At 33.6% G+C, this 18,103-nt stretch overlaps 1 protein-coding gene across 1 annotated transcript in view; it reads right to left on the bottom strand.

Annotated features, from left to right (window-relative positions):
• PSD3 (pleckstrin and Sec7 domain containing 3) overlaps positions 1-18,103 on the bottom strand; it is a 560,881-nt gene that overhangs the window by 59,282 nt on the left and 483,496 nt on the right. Inside the window, 1 exon segment of the mRNA XM_074287446.1 lies at positions 2,921-2,991. Within this exon segment, the coding sequence (XP_074143547.1) occupies positions 2,921-2,991 (71 nt within the window).

The raw sequence follows: 18,103 nt of genomic DNA, 5'->3' as shown, positions 1-18,103 counted from the left end.
TTTGATAGCCCTTCTCAGCAATATAATGATCTAAGACAATTCTAAGACTGAAGATGGAAAAGACTATCCACATGCAGAGAAAGAACTATGTAATCTGAATGAAGATTAGAGCATACTATTTTCACTTTGTTTTTTTCTGAATCTTCTTTCACAATCTGACTAATGTAGAAATGTTTAATATGACTGTACATGCATAACCTATACTAGATTGCTGTCTTGGAGAGGGGGAGAGGGGAGTGAGAAAGAAAAAATTGGAAATCACAAGCTTATAAAGATAAATATCAAAAACAAAACATAACAAAAAAAGATGTGTAGCAGATGCTGATCTGCACTGATGGTACCTACAGTACCACCACAGGATTGTTTTAGGGCTCAAGTGAGATAATGTATAAAAATGTCTGGTAAATCATCTTATGTAGCTATGGATTATTATTATTATTATTATTATTATTATTATTATCATTATTATTATTATCATTATTTGCTACCTGAATTACTTTGGGCAAATTGTTTAAACTCTCTGGGTATGTTTCCTCATCTGCCAAATGAAAGGATTAGACTAGTTCATTGACAAGGAAGGACTCCTTCATTACTCCATACAATTAAATAAATGCTGTTAGTTAATACATAGTCCCATTCTCCACTCTCTTAACATCAATTTAGTTATGTTGTAAAATTAACTTCTTCCCAGTGGAAGGAGAGGTTCACCTTGGAATCAGTATCCACCTGATATGTCAATAAAGCAGCATTTATTAAGTGATTACTATGAGTCAAGCATTGTGCTAAATGTTCAGAATAAAAAGGAGAAAAACATTTTATATTTTAGTGGAGTGAAATTAATACCTAGGAATATCGTGTATATATATATATATATATATATATATATATATATATATATATATATATATATATATACATACACACACATACATATAAAATGCACACACACACATATATATACACACGTTTATGCATGCATGTGCATATGTATCTACACATGTATATACAGCAAGTATACAGGATGTAATCTGAAAGGGAAAGTCTTGAATAGCTGGGGGACTAGCAGTACAGTACTTTAAGTCTGACAAGCTTTTCACATATGCTATCTTTTATTTCTCTCCAGCCCACCTTCCTCCTTCCTTCTTTCTTTTCTTCCTTCCTTCTTTCTTTCCTTGTAGTAACATTTGAGCCCAGTCTTTGAAACCAAGGAGAAGAAGTGAGGAAAAAAGGATCTCTATTCCAAATAGATGCTGATATTTCACAACTAACAAACTTTTCCCCACTATTGGAATATTAGAAACTTACTTTTAATCTTTTGTATCTTGCAGAGTGAAAAAAAGAACATTAAATACATGGGAGAGAAGGGGAAGGAGAATGGGAAAGCAGGTGCCCCGGCAGCATTCCTTTTGGACAATGATTTGTCCTGAGGGACGGAGTTGGTGTGGAAATCCTATGGTCTGCCATTCCATAAATTGTTTTTCTTTTTGTTTTGTTGTATTATTATTGGGGTTTTTTTAACCATCTTTTAGGGCTGTCATTTGGGATGAATTTTAGCTGAAAAGAAAGGGGCCTGTTTTGTATTTATAAAAAAGTGGGATTTCTGCTAAAAAAAAAAAAAAAAAAAAAAAAAGTTGGAATCTGTAGATGAAGGCAAATAAAACTTAAAAGGATGACAGATGGCCCAAGTAAATACACACCAACAAAAGGGCTAGAGGTGAGATATAAGAGAAGGGAGTCAATAGCCCACTTACTAAAGCAGGGATCACAAATATCAGGAAATGCCATCTGATCTAATGCTTCATATGTTATTTTGCACCAAAAATTGTCTCTCTCCCCGGGAAACAGCAGCATAGAAACAGAGTGATGAGAAAACATTTGAAGCATATTAGGGAGTGTGTGTTTTATAAAATAAAGATGAACATGAATGAAATCTTGAAAAAAAAATTTTTTTTTTACCCAGGGCTGTGAATTCTTCTAGAAAATCTGTGTCTTTATGTCATAATCAAAGAGAAAGCTAAAAATGTGGTTCCCAAGAGGACATATGGTAAATTTCAGGTTCTCTGTAGCTCTCCAAGGGGCCTCTGTGGGGCTTCTATGTTCCTAGAGCAATGGTGTCATTAGAAAAATATTCTTGAACCTTGTAAGGAACCTTTGATTCCTATAGTAGAATTCTCTCCCTGCCTACAAAGAATTAGAGGAGATGTTAGTTTCTTTCCAAATTACCAGAAACACACATCAGAAATACATTAAAAAGAGAAGGTAGTTTTCAACAAAAAGTGTGATGAGTTCTTTGTGCCTTGAATGATTAAAAAGCACCTTGCAAAGCTAAGCTAAAATACTATTTAACTGAAATCTTATTTCTTAAGTTTTAAGTTTAGTCTGACATTAGTGACATAGATCATAGGTAAAAATAGGGCTTACTAGACCATCAGGTCTAACCTCTCATTTTACAGATGGGAAAACTGATACACAGCAAGGTCAAGGTCTGATCTACACTTACAAGGCAGTATTTGAACTATAAGTCTATTTCTCTATCCAACCTGCCATGACAACTCTAATCAGATAAGACTGAAAACATGGTTAGTTTTTAGCTGGAAAATATCAACAATGGAAATGGTGCATACACATATAAAAACATCATTAAAATTGTTCAAAAAAAGGGTAAGCTGGAAGTCTCTTGCAATTCAATTTTCTGATCAATTATATTATCTTCTATTTTGAAACGAAACACATACAACCAAGGATAACTTTTCATTAAAATAATATTTAAAAAAAACCCAATTCATCAATGGAAAGCATGAAAGGTGAAATGAGATTATTTTTTTTTACTCTTCAGGTGGTCAAAGATGACTTGTGTACAATGGGCAAGTTTTTTGTGCCACTTCTGTAATCATTGTTACACAGAAAGTTCTATTTTTACCTTTTGTAAGTAAAGCACTGTTCCCTTCAGTACAGCATAAAAGGTCTTCCACCCTCGCTTTCCTCTTGGAGCTAAAAAGAAAACAAAATAAATGGGGAAAAATCTTACTTGAAGTCAGTTGGCATTTTAGAAAGACAATTAACATCTTTAGCATTTCTCTGTTCAATGTGGTGATTAAGATTCAAAGTGCACCAGTTGCTGCTAGAGACAAAATAAACCCCCCACATGGTAGATGAGAAACACACATAAAGAATCTTTATTTTTCAGAGACAGCATTCCAGGGTACAGCCAAAGCTGTTGGGGAAAGAGACTTAGCACAGTCATTCAAAACAGAACTTTGTGCATTGCTAGGAGGTGACCAGAAAAAAAGCAAAAATGAAAAATAACCAGCAGTGTATTACACACATCTCCTAGGCTAATAGGCCCCAACTGGAACCCTTTGCTAGAATCTCTTCATTTTTTCCCTAAATGCTTAAGGCTCACAATAATCCCCATTTAGAGCTGTAGTTTTTACAGATATAAAGGATTCTATATACAGTACAACCTCTTCTTTTATTTTTTTAATTATATGAATAAAAAAGAAAAGTTTTATAGATGTCTTGTGCTTTTGCACTCTAGTTGTTCCCTGCAAACTTTTCTGCCCCATTGAATTCTCCCTTGTAATAAAGAAAAAATTATGAAAAAACAACAGACAATTGTGTGGGTCTCTCACTGTTCTAGCAATAGGAGTGAGGTATTTTACTATCTAGAGATACTTCAACAAACAAAAAAAGCAGAAGTCTAGCAGAAAAGTTTTTTTAAATAATATTTATTGTTCTTTATTTATAGTTAACCAAAAATAATATTTTCAGATCAAGGTTATTTTCAATTCACTATTATAGCTATCATCAAATTCTAATATCATCTGATAGTTCTATTAATAATAACCACAATAATTATGATTTTATTAGGACCTCTGGTTTGATATAGTGTCATGACTTGTGAATTCAATGATTAAAGAGAAATTAATTCAAGGTGATGAAATTTCCCTTTTGAAACCACAACATCTTTGCCATTATTTCACAAAAAAACACCCCAAAATGACCAGATTATATTTGCCAAGTGTCATTTCCCCCTAAAAACAAAACTGTTTTTGAGTTATAAAAGTTTCAAAAAATTAACTTGAATTTAGTTATTGTTATTTCTTAAGCCAACCCCTAAACAAAACAGTTTTACAACTTAAAATTGAAACAACCATTTTGGTTGAAAATAGGTACTCATTTCCTATCTCAAAATACAAAATAAAAACAAATGACTCCTGAACCAGTGTTTTATATTAACTAAGTTTTGGCTTGGGAAGAAAATATTAAGTGCCAAGAAATAGACAGACCATCTAAGGATTTATCATGGAAATGCTGAAAACCAAACTATAACAATGCAAATGTGTCCCTATAAACACTGTAATTTTTATTATGATAAAAGTGATAGTGTTCATATTTGCAAGTGCCTGAAAACTGATTGATAAACTTTTAAAAAAATTTAATAGCTTTTATTTACCAGATATATGCATGGGTAATTTTACATTGACAATTGCCAAACCTTTTGTTCTAATTTTTTTCCCTCCTTACCCCCCCCCACTCCATGGCAGGTTGACCAATACATGTTAAATATGTAAAGTATAAATTAAATACAACATATGTACATATGACCAAACAGTTGTTTTGCTGTAAAAAAAGAGTCAGACTTTGAAATAGTGTACAATTAGCCTGTGAAGGAAATCCAAAATGCAGGTGGACAAAAATAGGGGTATTGGGAATTCTATGTAGTGGTTCAGTCATCTCCCAGAGTTCTTTCACTGGGTGTAACTGGTTCAGTTCATTACTGCTCTATTGGAACTGATTTGGTTCATCTCATTGTTGAAAATGGCCACATCCATCAGAATTGATCATCATATAGTATTGTTGTTGAAATATACAATGATCTCCTGGTCCTGCTCGTTTCACTCAGCATCAGTTCATATAAGTCTCTCCAAGCCTCTCTGTATTCCTCCTGCTGGTCATTTCTTACAGAACAATAATATTCCATAAAATTCATATACCATAATTTACCCAACCTTTCTCCAATTGATGAGCATTCATTCAATTTTCAGTTTCTGGCCACTACAAAAAGAGCTGCCACAAACATTTTGGCACATACAGGTCCCTTTCCCTTCTTTAGTATTTCCTTGGGATATAAGCCCAGTAGTAACACTGCTGTGTCAAAGGGTATGCACAATTTGACAACTTTTTGAGCATAGTTCCAAATTGCTCTCCAGAATGGCTGGATGTTGAATGATAAACTCTCGCCTGGAAGTTAAGAGATTCCCAAATGGGAGACTGAGACAGAAGTCCTTGAATATGAAAATAAGAAATCAAAATCAATATATAGAAAAGAAAACAAGGCTAGGTCTAAGAAAATATGGGAGTATTAGACTGGAAGGGTTCAAAGGAAATTCCTTCACTGATACAAGTGGCACCTTCTCTGCCACTTGAATGAAATCTATTAAGCACCTACTATGTGCCAGGAACTGTCCTAAGTACTGGAATATGAAGACAGCTGCCTGGCTTCCTTCAAATCTCAGCTAAAAATCCTACTTTCTTCCAGAATCTCTTCCTAGTCTTCTTTACTCTTCCTGACACTACCTTCAATTTGTCCTATATGGAGTCAGTTTGCAAAGGGTCTGTTTTCCTCTAAGACAATACGTTAGTTCTCTGAGAGCAGGGATTGAGGGATTGATTTGGTTTCAGTTTTTGCTTTTCTTGGTCTCTCCAATGCGGCACTAAGGAATGCTCACTGACTAAGTGCCCAGGAGATGCGGCTCTACTTCTTAGGGAGTTTTGTTTTTGATTTTTTTTTTTTTAGTTTAAATATGTTTGTCAGATCAAAAAGGAAATAAAATGAGAAAGAAAACAAAAAACAAATGAACAACAACAGAGAAAGTGAAAATGCTATGTTGTGAACCACACTCAGTTCCCACAGTCCTCTCCCCAGATTTAGATGACTCTTTTCATTACAAGATCACTGAAAACTGGCCTTAATCATCTCATTGTTGGAGGGGATCTCGTCCATCAGAATTGATCATCATGTAGTATTGCTGTTGCCATATACAATGATCTCCTGGTTCTGTTCATTTTACTCAGCATCAGTTCATGTTAAGGATCCCTTTCCTTAGGGAGTTTTCTAGAGAAAACAGAGGCTAAGTAAAATGTCATTAGTATCATAGCTATTATGGCAAGGGTTCCTAGAGCAAGAGACTACCTCAGAGACCATGGATCCCAACCAATTCATGTTATAGATGAGGAAAAACTGAGGTTAAAGGATTAATATGGTAATACCAACAGTATGCAGCAGGATTAGTGTTTGAATGAAGGTCCTTTAATGCATGTTGGAGGCAGAAACTTGAATTCAGGTCTTAGTAGCTATAAGATCAGTCCTTTCCACTAGATTATAATGTGTGTGTGTGTGTGTGTGTGTGTGTGTGTGTGTGTGTGTGTGTGTGTATGAATGATATTATAAGCAACAGCATTACAAAGGCATTTATAAACACAAAGCAAATTTTTTTGTTTCTCCTTTCTCTCTTCTTTCCTTTTTCTTCTTTCTCTTCCTCCCTCCCTTTCTCTCTTCATATCTCTCTCCCTTCCTTCCTTCCTTTCTTTTTCCCTCCTTTATTTATTTATTTATTTATTTATTTATTCATTCATTTGTTTGTTTGTTTATTTATTGGGAGGTAATTGAGGCAAAATAATTTGCCCAGGTTCAAACAGGTTGGTAAGTATCTACAGCTGGATTTGAATGAGTCCAAAGCTGGTGCTCTATCCAATGATCCTGTCCCAAAACAGACTTTTTAAAGTGCTCAAGTTCTTATTAAAAACAATCAATCACATCTTTCCCATAAATGAATATATCAATAAGTTTTCTACAATGAGGAACAATAGTTTCCTCTACAACTTTAATTTTCCCTTTTACTTATTTACAGTAGAGGGGGTAGAGAAAGTTTCACTTGACTCTATTTCCATTAAAGAAATTCAAGAGTTTTCTTTGCTTTGCTTTGATGCAGCAGTGTCTCTACTGGGTCTGTATCCCAAAGAGATCCTAAAAGAGGGAAAAGGACCCACATGTGCAAAAAATGTTTGTAGCAGCCCTTTTTGCAGTGACAAAGAACTGGAAACTGAGTACATGTGCAATAATTGGAGAATGGCTGAGTAAATTGTGGAATATTGGATGTTATGGAATATCATTGTTCTGTAAGAAACAATGAGCAGGCTGATTTCAGAAAAGCCCGGAAAGGATTTACATGAACTGATGCTGAATGAAGGAAGTAGAACCAGCTGAACATTGTATATAGTAACAATAAGATTACATGATGATCTTCTCTTCTAAGCCAAGGACTGATACAAGAAAATTCCAACAGATTTGGGATAGAAAATGTCATCCACATGCAGAGAGAAAACTGCATGTGGATTAAAGCACAGTATTTCCACCTTTTGTTTTGTTTGCTTTTTATTTCTCATGCTTTTTTCCCCTTTTAGTCTGATTTTTCTTGTACAACATGACATATATGGAAATATGTTTAAAAGGATTGTACATGTATAACCCTTATTAGGTTGCTTGTTGTCTTGCAGGAAGGGATAGAGGAGAAAAATGGTACACAAAATCTTACAAAAACAAATGTTTTTAAAACTATCTTTGCATGTGTTTAGAAAAATAAAATACTGTTTAGGCAAACAGAAGTTTTGTTTTGAAATTCTTTCCTTTTTTTCTCTTTGTAATTTTGTAGAATCATGGAAACCAATTATTAAAATTCGGTAGCTTAAAAGACACTGGGTATCAAGATCATAAGAAAAAATTACATAAATCAGAGATAATAATAGCTAAGAGAGGACTTTATAGCTTACAAATTGCTTTGCTTATAACAAGCCTGGTCTAAAGCTGATTTTTAAAATATCAGTTCCCTTTGAAAAATAAGGAAAAATGAAATCTATATGAGCCACATGACTTGCCCAGTGTCATACAAATAGGAAAGTTCAGGCAGTACTCAACATCCAAGCATTCTAATTCCAAATCTATTAGAGATCCAATACATCTCTACTGCCTGCCAACCTGTTGCCCTATATGCCTTTCTTCTATACTTGGGCTTGAGCTTATAGACAATTGTCTTGATTTTTAATATTGCAATTTGGCTATTCAAATTTGTTTACTTTTTTTCATTTTTCTACAATGATTACTGTTGCAAAAATCAGTATTTATAGTAAACCAAAATCTTGTCACTGAATCTTGCTTCCTTTGTGACTTCAATCAATTCACTTAATCCCTCTAACCCTCAGTTACAACAGACTTGGGGGTGGATGGCTTCTGAAACCTCATCCAGTTCAAGGCAGATGCCCCCATACTAACATTATTATTACAAAAACAATATCATATATAGCATAATAATATTATATAATAAAATGGTAGCACCTCTATTACTGCATATTTAATGACTGAGAGAAATAAAAACCACAAATTAAATTAAATTAAATTAAAATTCGTAAATTAAAAATAAAATAAACTTTTAAAAAGAAAGAAAGAAGAACCAAGTTTTAGGTTCAAAATTACCCTTTGGACTCAATTCCTGATAGGTCTATTAATGGGTTTCAGAGGTGTTTAAAACTATTTTTTAAAAAGATGAGAACTAATTAATGTGTTGAATATAGAAAAATGTTTAGTGACCACATATCCCTTAGTCAACCTCAGAGAATTCACCAGGAAGAGAAGCCATGAAAATTAAATGCATGTTAAAAAAAAAACAAAACAAAAAAAAAACCTTAGGCAATGATGACTTTGGGCAAGCTATGTCCTCATTTGTAAAATGAGAAGGTTGAACCTTAGAATTACTTCCAGTTCTAAATCAATAATCCTATCATCAAGGGGAATAATCCTCAGGCAACTAGAAAAAAAGAAAAATGAAGGCTCAAGCCTACTTATGTGCAATTGGTCAATTTAACTAAGTGTGACAAAAAAGGAGAGCTCATGCCTTGTTCTAATTTCTAAACTTTATATTATAGAGAGATCTTGTGAATGTCAAAAAAGCCTATAAATATTCCTAGTGGGAAGAAACCAATGAAAATCAGTGAATGTTTTATCTGAAGCTCAACTCTTACTCTACACATCAAGCTAATTTTCAAAAGGAGAAATGATGTAGAATCCTTTAGGGAATATCGCAACCTCAAAGGCCATCACTCTTGATTTTGGAGACTAGGAAACTTAAATGACTTAATATTATGTATAAAACGTGTTTTATAAACCTTAAATCTATTATAAAATGTTACCTATTATTATTAATTGATGTAAAATATTTGTACAGTGAACTTCTCTTCCTCAAATGAATTTATTTAGCATTCAAAACCAATGCAAACAACAAAGCAGATGAGTTTGCTGTGTGTGTGTGTGTGTGTGTGTGTGTGTGTGTGTGTGTGTGTGTATTGGATACAAATTTTGATCTTTGTGGAAACCCTTGTTTAATCACTGGGTACCCATGGCATACAAAAACCCTGTTTCTGATATGCTGAGATAAAAACAGAAACAAAAACAAAAGTCTCCCATTTCATGCATATCATGAATTAAGAAAACTCGGAAGAAATCAGGTTCTCCTTGTTATGGATATTTACAAAACATAATGTATTTAGAAGTTTAAAAAATGCAGGATTGTGATAAACTACTAAAAGACAGAGCTCTCTTTTCAGAAATTCAATGATCCAAGACACTTGTAAATGAACTTTGGATAGAAAATGCCATCCATAATAAGAGTGAACTGTTGAGACTGAATGCAGATCAAAACATTCTATTTTCACTTTTTTTCCCCCCTTCTTTTTTTCTTACATTTTTTTCCCTTCTGGTTTTTCTCTCCTGAAATGACTCATCTTGAAATATGTTAAAAATGAATGTACATGTATAACCTGAAAAAATTAATTAAAAAAGATGAAAATGAAATTTAGGATTAAAACGATCTTTTCTTCTTCCTTTACATTTATGTGCCAAACACTGACTTTTTTTTCCCCCACAAGTTTTAGATATATATGGATTTCAGCTTAGACACAAAAGGAAAATTTCTCTCTTGGCTTATAGAAGATTTTGGATATTTTCCAGTGCAATAGTACATATTATAATAAAAATATATAATTAATTTAAAAATAAAAGTACTTTTGGAATTTTATCAGAAATTTTTTACTTATTAGAATATCACAGGCCTTTCAGTTCAGTACCCTCTCTTTATCCTTTACAGATGAGGAAACTGAGACCCAAAGAAATCAACCAACTTGCCTAAAGTCACAAAGGAAGACGGCAAAATTGCAATCGGACTCCAGGTTCTCTGACTCCAAATGCAGACTCGTTTCTACTTTATCACATAGGTTTTCACAATTTTCTCAAGTAGAATAAAATCCCCTTGATGACTTTGGGAACTTTGGGGTTTTTTTTTTTTATCTTTGTGTCCTTTGTGCCTAAGACAGTGTCTTACATATAATAGGAACTAAAGAAACTCTTACTGAAATGGTAAAGTAAATATTATTGCCATTTCATAGATCTGGAAACTAAAAGAGAGATTTTAAAGTAATCGACTCACTCTCAAATGGCAAATTATTGACAGAGAATAACTAATACAAGGACCCAGGTTTCTGGAACTTTTTCCTCTTTTCCTTTTGTATAAATTAGCTAAAGTAGTTATTGCTTATTCTTATATTTACATCAAATGTGAAGCTATATTTAACATGGATTTTGCTGTGACTGAAAAGAAAACTTTTAAAAAAATAATCCCAGCCAAAACACCATTGTCAAGTCTCCTCTCATTGGGTAGCCAAACATTCCGGGATTAGAGAATCATGTGGATGTCCATCTCCTTTATAGCACACAGATGCTCATTTCAGTACCACGCTGAGCTATCCACCTGTCGAGAAGGAATCAAAACATTTGCTCTGTGGGCCTTTGGAGGAAGTAAGAACTGTCCCTTTTTGTTGGCACACAGTCCCAGTCCCTGCTGCTATGGAATATACATCCCCAGCAGAAGGTAATAGGCAAAACGAGAGAAATATACCGTTCAATGTGTCTGAGAAATTCTTTACATGATATGGCTGTGCTCCTGCAACAAATGTCAAATTAGAACAGCTTCAAAGTGAAGGTAACACTATACAATGTGATCACAACTTTTCTTCTATTATGACAAAATAGAGATGGGGCAACCTGATGGAAAGAAAGCAGAAAATGGGGGATCTGCTGCTGGGGATGGGATTTCTGGCAAATCAACGAGCCTGCCTGAGATTCTTGATAAATAACCTTGAGACCTGTTCTGGAAAAAGATGTGTCCTCATTTGCCAGGACTCTCTGGCCTCCAACACAAGAGAAGGAAGGCAGGTACGTATCACCGACCTTGTACTCTCAATGCACACCCCTATTGCCAATGACTCAGGCAGTTTATAGCCCAGCCTGACAAAGCAGATTTCTCCACACGTACAAAAGACGGGAATACGGAGATAGGAGAAAGCTGAACAGGAAAAACAGAACTACAGTGCTATACAACAAGTAAAGGTCCAACTGGATCTCCCCATTCCCTCCTCTAGGTACTATCAGCTCTGAAATATTAGCCATGAGCCCCAATTCACCGAAGATGGTGGGAGTGCTGGAAAAAGGCTGATACTTTCACCAGAGCTACTAAACGCAGATATTGATTCTTCCCTCCAGCAGCTCATTTCTCATGCTTCTATATGATGATTTCAACTTTCCACTGTTCTGCCTGTAACTATCCCATTCCCTCTTTTTTTTCCAGCTTCCATTATGTATTATCTTCTCTCATTAACTGTAAGTACTTTGAGAGTAGGAACTGTTTTTCTATTTCTTCTTCATATCTTCAGCACTTAGCATAGTACTTGGTATACAATTTAATGTTTATTGAACTGAATTTAATTATTTCTTTGAGTTCTTTCAAAGTCTAAACTTAAAACTAATGTTTGTTTTAAGCATCTCATCTTTCCAAAAATGTCCATAACACCTAAGTGTGATAGTTACAAAATTCAAGGATTTTTCCAACAGGAAACTTAATCCTTAAAATCATAGTCTCAACAAGGTTTTACAAGGGTGAATGTTTAAAACAATCTATATGTATGTTTCAAAAAAAAAAAAAAAGCTTTTAAAAAAATCATAGCCTCCACCTATTATCAATAGTAATTAAATATCTACTATTAGATCAATTCTGTGCAGACACTTATCTGTCTGCAGAAGAAAAGACGATATGGCTCATATTTTTAAGGTGTATATAGTCAAATTCTACAAGAGAATTTTTTGTGATGAGGCAGAGAATACAAAGTAGCATATGATAAGTGTAAGATAAACAGTTTATGAGACATAAATCATTCTAGAATGGAATTCAGAGGGGAGAAATGATGTTGGGTAAAAATGTCAGAAAGGGCTTCATATATGCTAGACTGTAATTTTTTTTTCTTATACAAAAATTGGGGGGCAGCCAGATGGTGCAGTGGATAGAGCACCAGCCCTGTTCAAATTTGACCTCAAACACTTAACACTCCCTAGCTTTGTGAGCCTGGGTAAATCACTTAACCCCAATTGCCTCAGCAAATAAATAAACAAACAAATAAACAAATAGAGAGATTATATAGATAGATAGGTAAATAAATAAACAACCAACAGATAGATAGATAGATAGATAGATCGATAGATAGAGGAAAAAATATACAAAAAATTTTCATGATATCTTTCTATATAGGAGGACAGTGCTGCTGGTTTGAAAAATAAGTTTTGGGAAGTAAGGTGTTAGAAATCTGGAAACTCTTGCTATTTAAGATGTTAAGAGAAAAGTAGATTCTTCTGATGGTTGTTTTTAAGTGTAAACAAAGATTGTCCTGTGGGAGAGAGATTAGCTTGTTCTTTTTGAACCAGAGGGCAGAACCAGGTGCAAAGAACTTCTTAATTAAGAGTCTTCCAAAAGTGATTAATAGATTGCTCCTTGGCAAGTAGCTGGGTTTCTTTTTTTTTCCCCTCATTGTAGGACTTGAAGAAAAAGAATGACCATTTGTTGGGTTGTTAAATTAGGTACTTTCAGGTATGATTTGGTCTACATAGCCCCTGACTTCCAATGTAATTCTGGAATGCTGTGGTTTTGTACTGACCCTTATTATGGTTACCACCTACCTTGCTTCTCTGGTATGTCTTGGAAGCTTATCACTATTGGATTGCAGGAAGGAATTATAAAATTTGCTTCTAAGTGACAATCTGAATATTTTGATCCTGAAAACCAAATCACTCACTCATATCTATCTATGCAATGCTTCTTGGGATGGTATTACCATCCCATGCAATTGGGTCAGAAATCAGAACTTTTAAGACATGTCTTAAAATATACAATTATTTAGTAGTTACAGAATTCATAATCTGCAAATGAAAAACAACATTCTTTCAGATTTAAGAAATGAAAATGCCACTTGTCTTAGCATCTGCTCAAATGAGAACTAGGCAGCTTTGGAAAAGTTGCACTCTGTAGTTCTTTTGGCAATTTTGAGATTTTATATTCAATAGCTGTTATCTTCCTGAGTCCTTAAAGTTTACTTGAAGAAATCGACTTAGCAATTTACTAAGTCAGGACAAGGAGTACTTTCTTAGGTTTAACAACAACTGACTTCATTATAGAATCGATGAAGTTCAAAATTGGAAATAAGGTAAGGGATTTTCTCTTCCCTTCTCCTTTTATCTCTAAAGGAATTGGCAATAAATAATATTTAAGTAACATGGTGATAAGGTTAAAAAGGATCAATGGACCCATTCCAGTAGAGAAAGTCCCACTTATTTTTAATCTCTCTAAAGGTACTAATGTCTAGCAAAATTGAGAGTTCATATAGCCAAACTCATCATTTTCTGTACCTATTGTTACAATTGATTTTGATTAGGAAGAGTAATGCTTCATGACAAACATGGAAATATGTTTAGAAGAATTGAACATGTTTAACTTACAGTGGATTGCTTGCTGTCTAGGAGAGGGAGAAAAATCTGCGATACAAAATTTTGCAAGGTGAATGTTGAAATCTATCTTTGAATTATTTGGAAAAATAAAAAGCTATTTTAAAAAAATGAAAAGTAACATTTTTGTTAGTTTTCTAATTTCACTCAAATGGATGAATATTTTCCAACTCAATGATTTTCTTCCATTTTTTAAATATTTCTTATTCTCCTAGATAAATAAGTATAATGGAAACTTGGTTCAACTACACTCAAAGCACTATCAAATTGTGCATACCCTTTGATCCAGCAGTGCCATTACTGGGTCTGTATCACAAGGAAATCATTAAAGAGGGAAAGAACCCACAAATGCAAAAATGTTTGTGGCAGCTCTTTTTGTAGTAGCAAAGAAATAGAAAATGAGCAGATGCCCATCAACTGAGGAATGGCTGAATAAGTTTGTGGTATATGAAGATAACGGAATATTACTATTCTATTATTAACAATTAACAAAAAATTATTAACAAACTGATTGTAGAAAGATCGGGAAAGATTTACATGAACTGATGCCGAGCAAAACAAGATTGTATATTATCGAATACAATAACAAGAAGAATGAGCAATGATCAATTATGAAAGACTTGTTCTTCTCAGTAGTGCAGTGATCCAAAGCAACCCCAATAGACTTTGGACAGAGAATGCCGACTACATCCAGAAAAAGAACTAAGAAGACTGAATATAAATCAACACATGCTATGCTCACTTCTTTTTTCTGTTTTTTCTAACCTCTCCCATGGCTTTCCCCTTTTGCTCTGATTTTTCTCTTCAATATGATTCATAAAGCAGTATGTATTAAAAATAAATAAATTTACTAGAGAAGTATGGCTAAAAAAAGAGAAAAATCTTGGTTCAAATTCAGACTCTTTATATTTACTTCTATGACTTTGAATAAATCAGTTTTCTTCTCTGGCTTTCAGTTTCCTCATGTAACAGAAGGAGATTAGAGATAAAGTCTCTAAGGTCCTTTCTATCTCCAACATTCTGTGATTCTTTTCTCCAGCCTATCTAATATATCTGAAAATTTTAACACAAGGTCAGGTTCATATTAATGCATCATTCTTTCATTCTTTTATGATGCAGAAGATTCAAAGAGCATTCTTTCAATGCCCCCAAAACATCTTTAAATTAATGTAAAGTGATAAAATTACCAATTCTTCCCCAAATAGAGAAATTCAGCAAAGCAATATTCACTGGGGAATAGCTAATGAGAAAGAAATGGTTTTTTCAGTCATAGCCTGGAGGTTAACAATTGGGGACCTGTCAGATCTAGAAGCAAGAGAACTATGTAAATGGGACCCTTCCACACAAAACAACTTGTCCTCAATTTCTCAGCATAAATGAAGACAATCCTAAGGATAATGAAGTTCTAAGTAATGTAGGATATTCCACAGTAAATTCTACATTCGTCTTCAAAATGTAAACACAAATGTCATCAGTACCAACTTTCCTATACTAGTATAATTGGATCATATCTACACTGAATTTAAAAACGCATGAGTTCTCTCACATTCATGAAGTTGCCAAATCCAGTTGCTATGTTTCACTTGTGACAGCAGCTAAAAAATGAGCAAAATTATAAGTTATTCTAATAGTATATAGTAAAATACAATTAACTAGAGTGAAAAGTGTTTTACATTATATGGACAGTCTTAGATTCAAGCAGAGTCTTTTTATTCTATAACTAGAGCAAAAAGAAGTTAGATAAATTTATGGATTAAAAAAACTCAAAAACAACTCTACTAGGAAAATTTAAGTATTTTCAAGTAATCTTGAAAATCTAGTAATCTAATCTTGAGAATAACATCATGGTAGACAGCTATCAAATTCTCCTTGCACAATCTTCTTGGTTGGATGAGTCATTGATCTGATCAAATCAATATGACATTGCTTAAATTCTTTTACAGCATGAGATGAAATAATGGTCAAAGCTGTGGATGCTAGGAAGGTTTAAAGGAAGACAAGAATATTGATGTGAAACAGCACAAGAAGCACAGAACAACAGAGTGGACTACCTTCTGTTTGGTATTTTGTAATCACAACAGTCATGGTGGACAGAAAGTGGGTCTTTAAGCCAGGAAAAACAAGGCTCAAAAGTCCTACAAACTGGCTGTATGGGCCTCGACAAGTCACTTGATCTCTTCTCAAAGTTGAAAATAAAGTTTCATCTATACTGGTAAGAGAAAATTCCTAGATGCCTATACTTCAATCTTAAAAAAAAAAAAATCAATAGACACTTAATACCTTACATTTTTAAGGTCTCTTTTTGAAGAAAAAGCAAAGTAATTGAAAAATGATAATATAGTTAATCTTTATAGCATTTTGTGGGAAGATAATGTGGAAAGGCCAAGAATATGATCCCCATTTCACAAAAAAGGGAAACAAAGTAACATTTCCTGACAACTCTGGTTGTTTTTTCTAGAAACATACGCTATGTGCTTTTAGAAAACTGGGAAAGATGAGAATCAGTGAAGGATCAGAAGATACAAGATTACTAATGAGTCAAAGATATGAACAATACTGGAGGGATGGTTCCAAAATGCTTCCCAGAATGTCTAGACCAATTCACAGCTCCATTGACATTGCATTAATGTGCCTGTTTCCCCGCTGTCTCCCCAATAATTGTTCTATTCCTTTATTGTTATCTTTAATGGGTACAAGGTGGAACTTTAAGTGGCCTCAATTTAATTTTCTCTATCAGTGCTTTTTTCATAGGGTTAATGACAATCTGAATTTAATCAGGGGTGTTTTTATTTTTAATAACTTTTTTGTGTGGCTATTTCTGTGAAGTAATTGGGGTTAAGTGACTTGCTCTGAGTCACACAACTAGTAAGTGTTAAGTGTCTGAAGCTGTATTTCAATTTGGGTCATTCCAGCTTCAGAGCCAGTACTCTATCCACTGGGACTGGGCCATCTTTTTTTTTAAAGGATAGGTAAAAACCTGTACAAATTAGTTGTTGAAGAAGATCAAAATAGGATCATTATGTTAGAGTCAAGTTACAGTGTCAAATATGATGGAAAAAAGACAGCTGTCTTGAAGGTTGCTATTGATTTTCTTTCTATAGTTGAAAAATTTAGTAGTAAGGTGTGTGAAATGTATAAATGTCAAAGCAAAGAAGAAATTAGCATAATAGTCTTTTTTTCTGACATAACAGAGGGATTTTGATCAAACATAAAAAGAGAGGAAAACCCTAATAACAGACTGTTATGTCATCTGAGGATTTGACTGAATAAAGCTGGAAAAGGTTCCTAACTTAAAAGATTAAAGGCTAGTGATTTTTTCAACTATAGAAAGAAAAATAACAACAAAAACAGTAATAAAAGAGCTGTGTGGATGTGTTTATAGAGATAGAGGCATTTATGACAATGATTCAAGACGAAGTCAGTATTACCAGATCTTAAAAAAAAAATTGTCCTGAAGATATTTGTGAATTCTCAAGTAAAATTATTAAAAAAGAAATTGCAATATTCAAAAACTTAGCACTCAGAAAGAAAAAAGTTTGGTGGCCAGAATTAAACAACAGAATCAAGCAACAAATACTTAAGTACGTATTATGTATCAAGAACTAGGCTAAGCACTGGTCATACATGTATAAAGCTCTATACTAGAAACACAGACTTCAAAATATTCCAGAGAATTCAATAAACAAACATTACTGGAACTAAAACATTATCACCAGTGAAACCACTGCCTCTAACTGCCTGGATATCATCATATAGATCCATAGAAATTGAACAATTCTAACTGATGACATTATTATCAAACATTCTTAATTTCTATGAGGAATGTATTTTTCACATCTGAGAAACCTGGTAAAAGAAATCAAAAACACATGGGAATGGAATGAAGTACAAATCATTCCCATTATCCTTTCTGTACCAATAATGCTTTTGGTAAGTCTACAAAAAAAAATAACTTACATTTTTTATTATTATTTTTATTCAATTACCCTTTCCATTCCCCACCAAAAACTTTTAAGTTCACCTCAACAAAAAGTCTTCACAAAATTAAACATAAAAGATTATTAGGATGGAGAGGAACATTTCTATGTGAACTTCAGCCAAATAAGATGAGAAGAATGACGGATCAACAACAATAGCTGAAATTTATCTATTTGGTCCAGACCAATG

Source organism: Sminthopsis crassicaudata, chromosome 2 (assembly GCF_048593235.1).
Source record: "Sminthopsis crassicaudata isolate SCR6 chromosome 2, ASM4859323v1, whole genome shotgun sequence".
In the NCBI taxonomy this organism is placed as follows: domain Eukaryota; kingdom Metazoa; phylum Chordata; class Mammalia; order Dasyuromorphia; family Dasyuridae; genus Sminthopsis; species Sminthopsis crassicaudata.
This window is presented reverse-complemented; position numbering and strand designations above follow the sequence as displayed.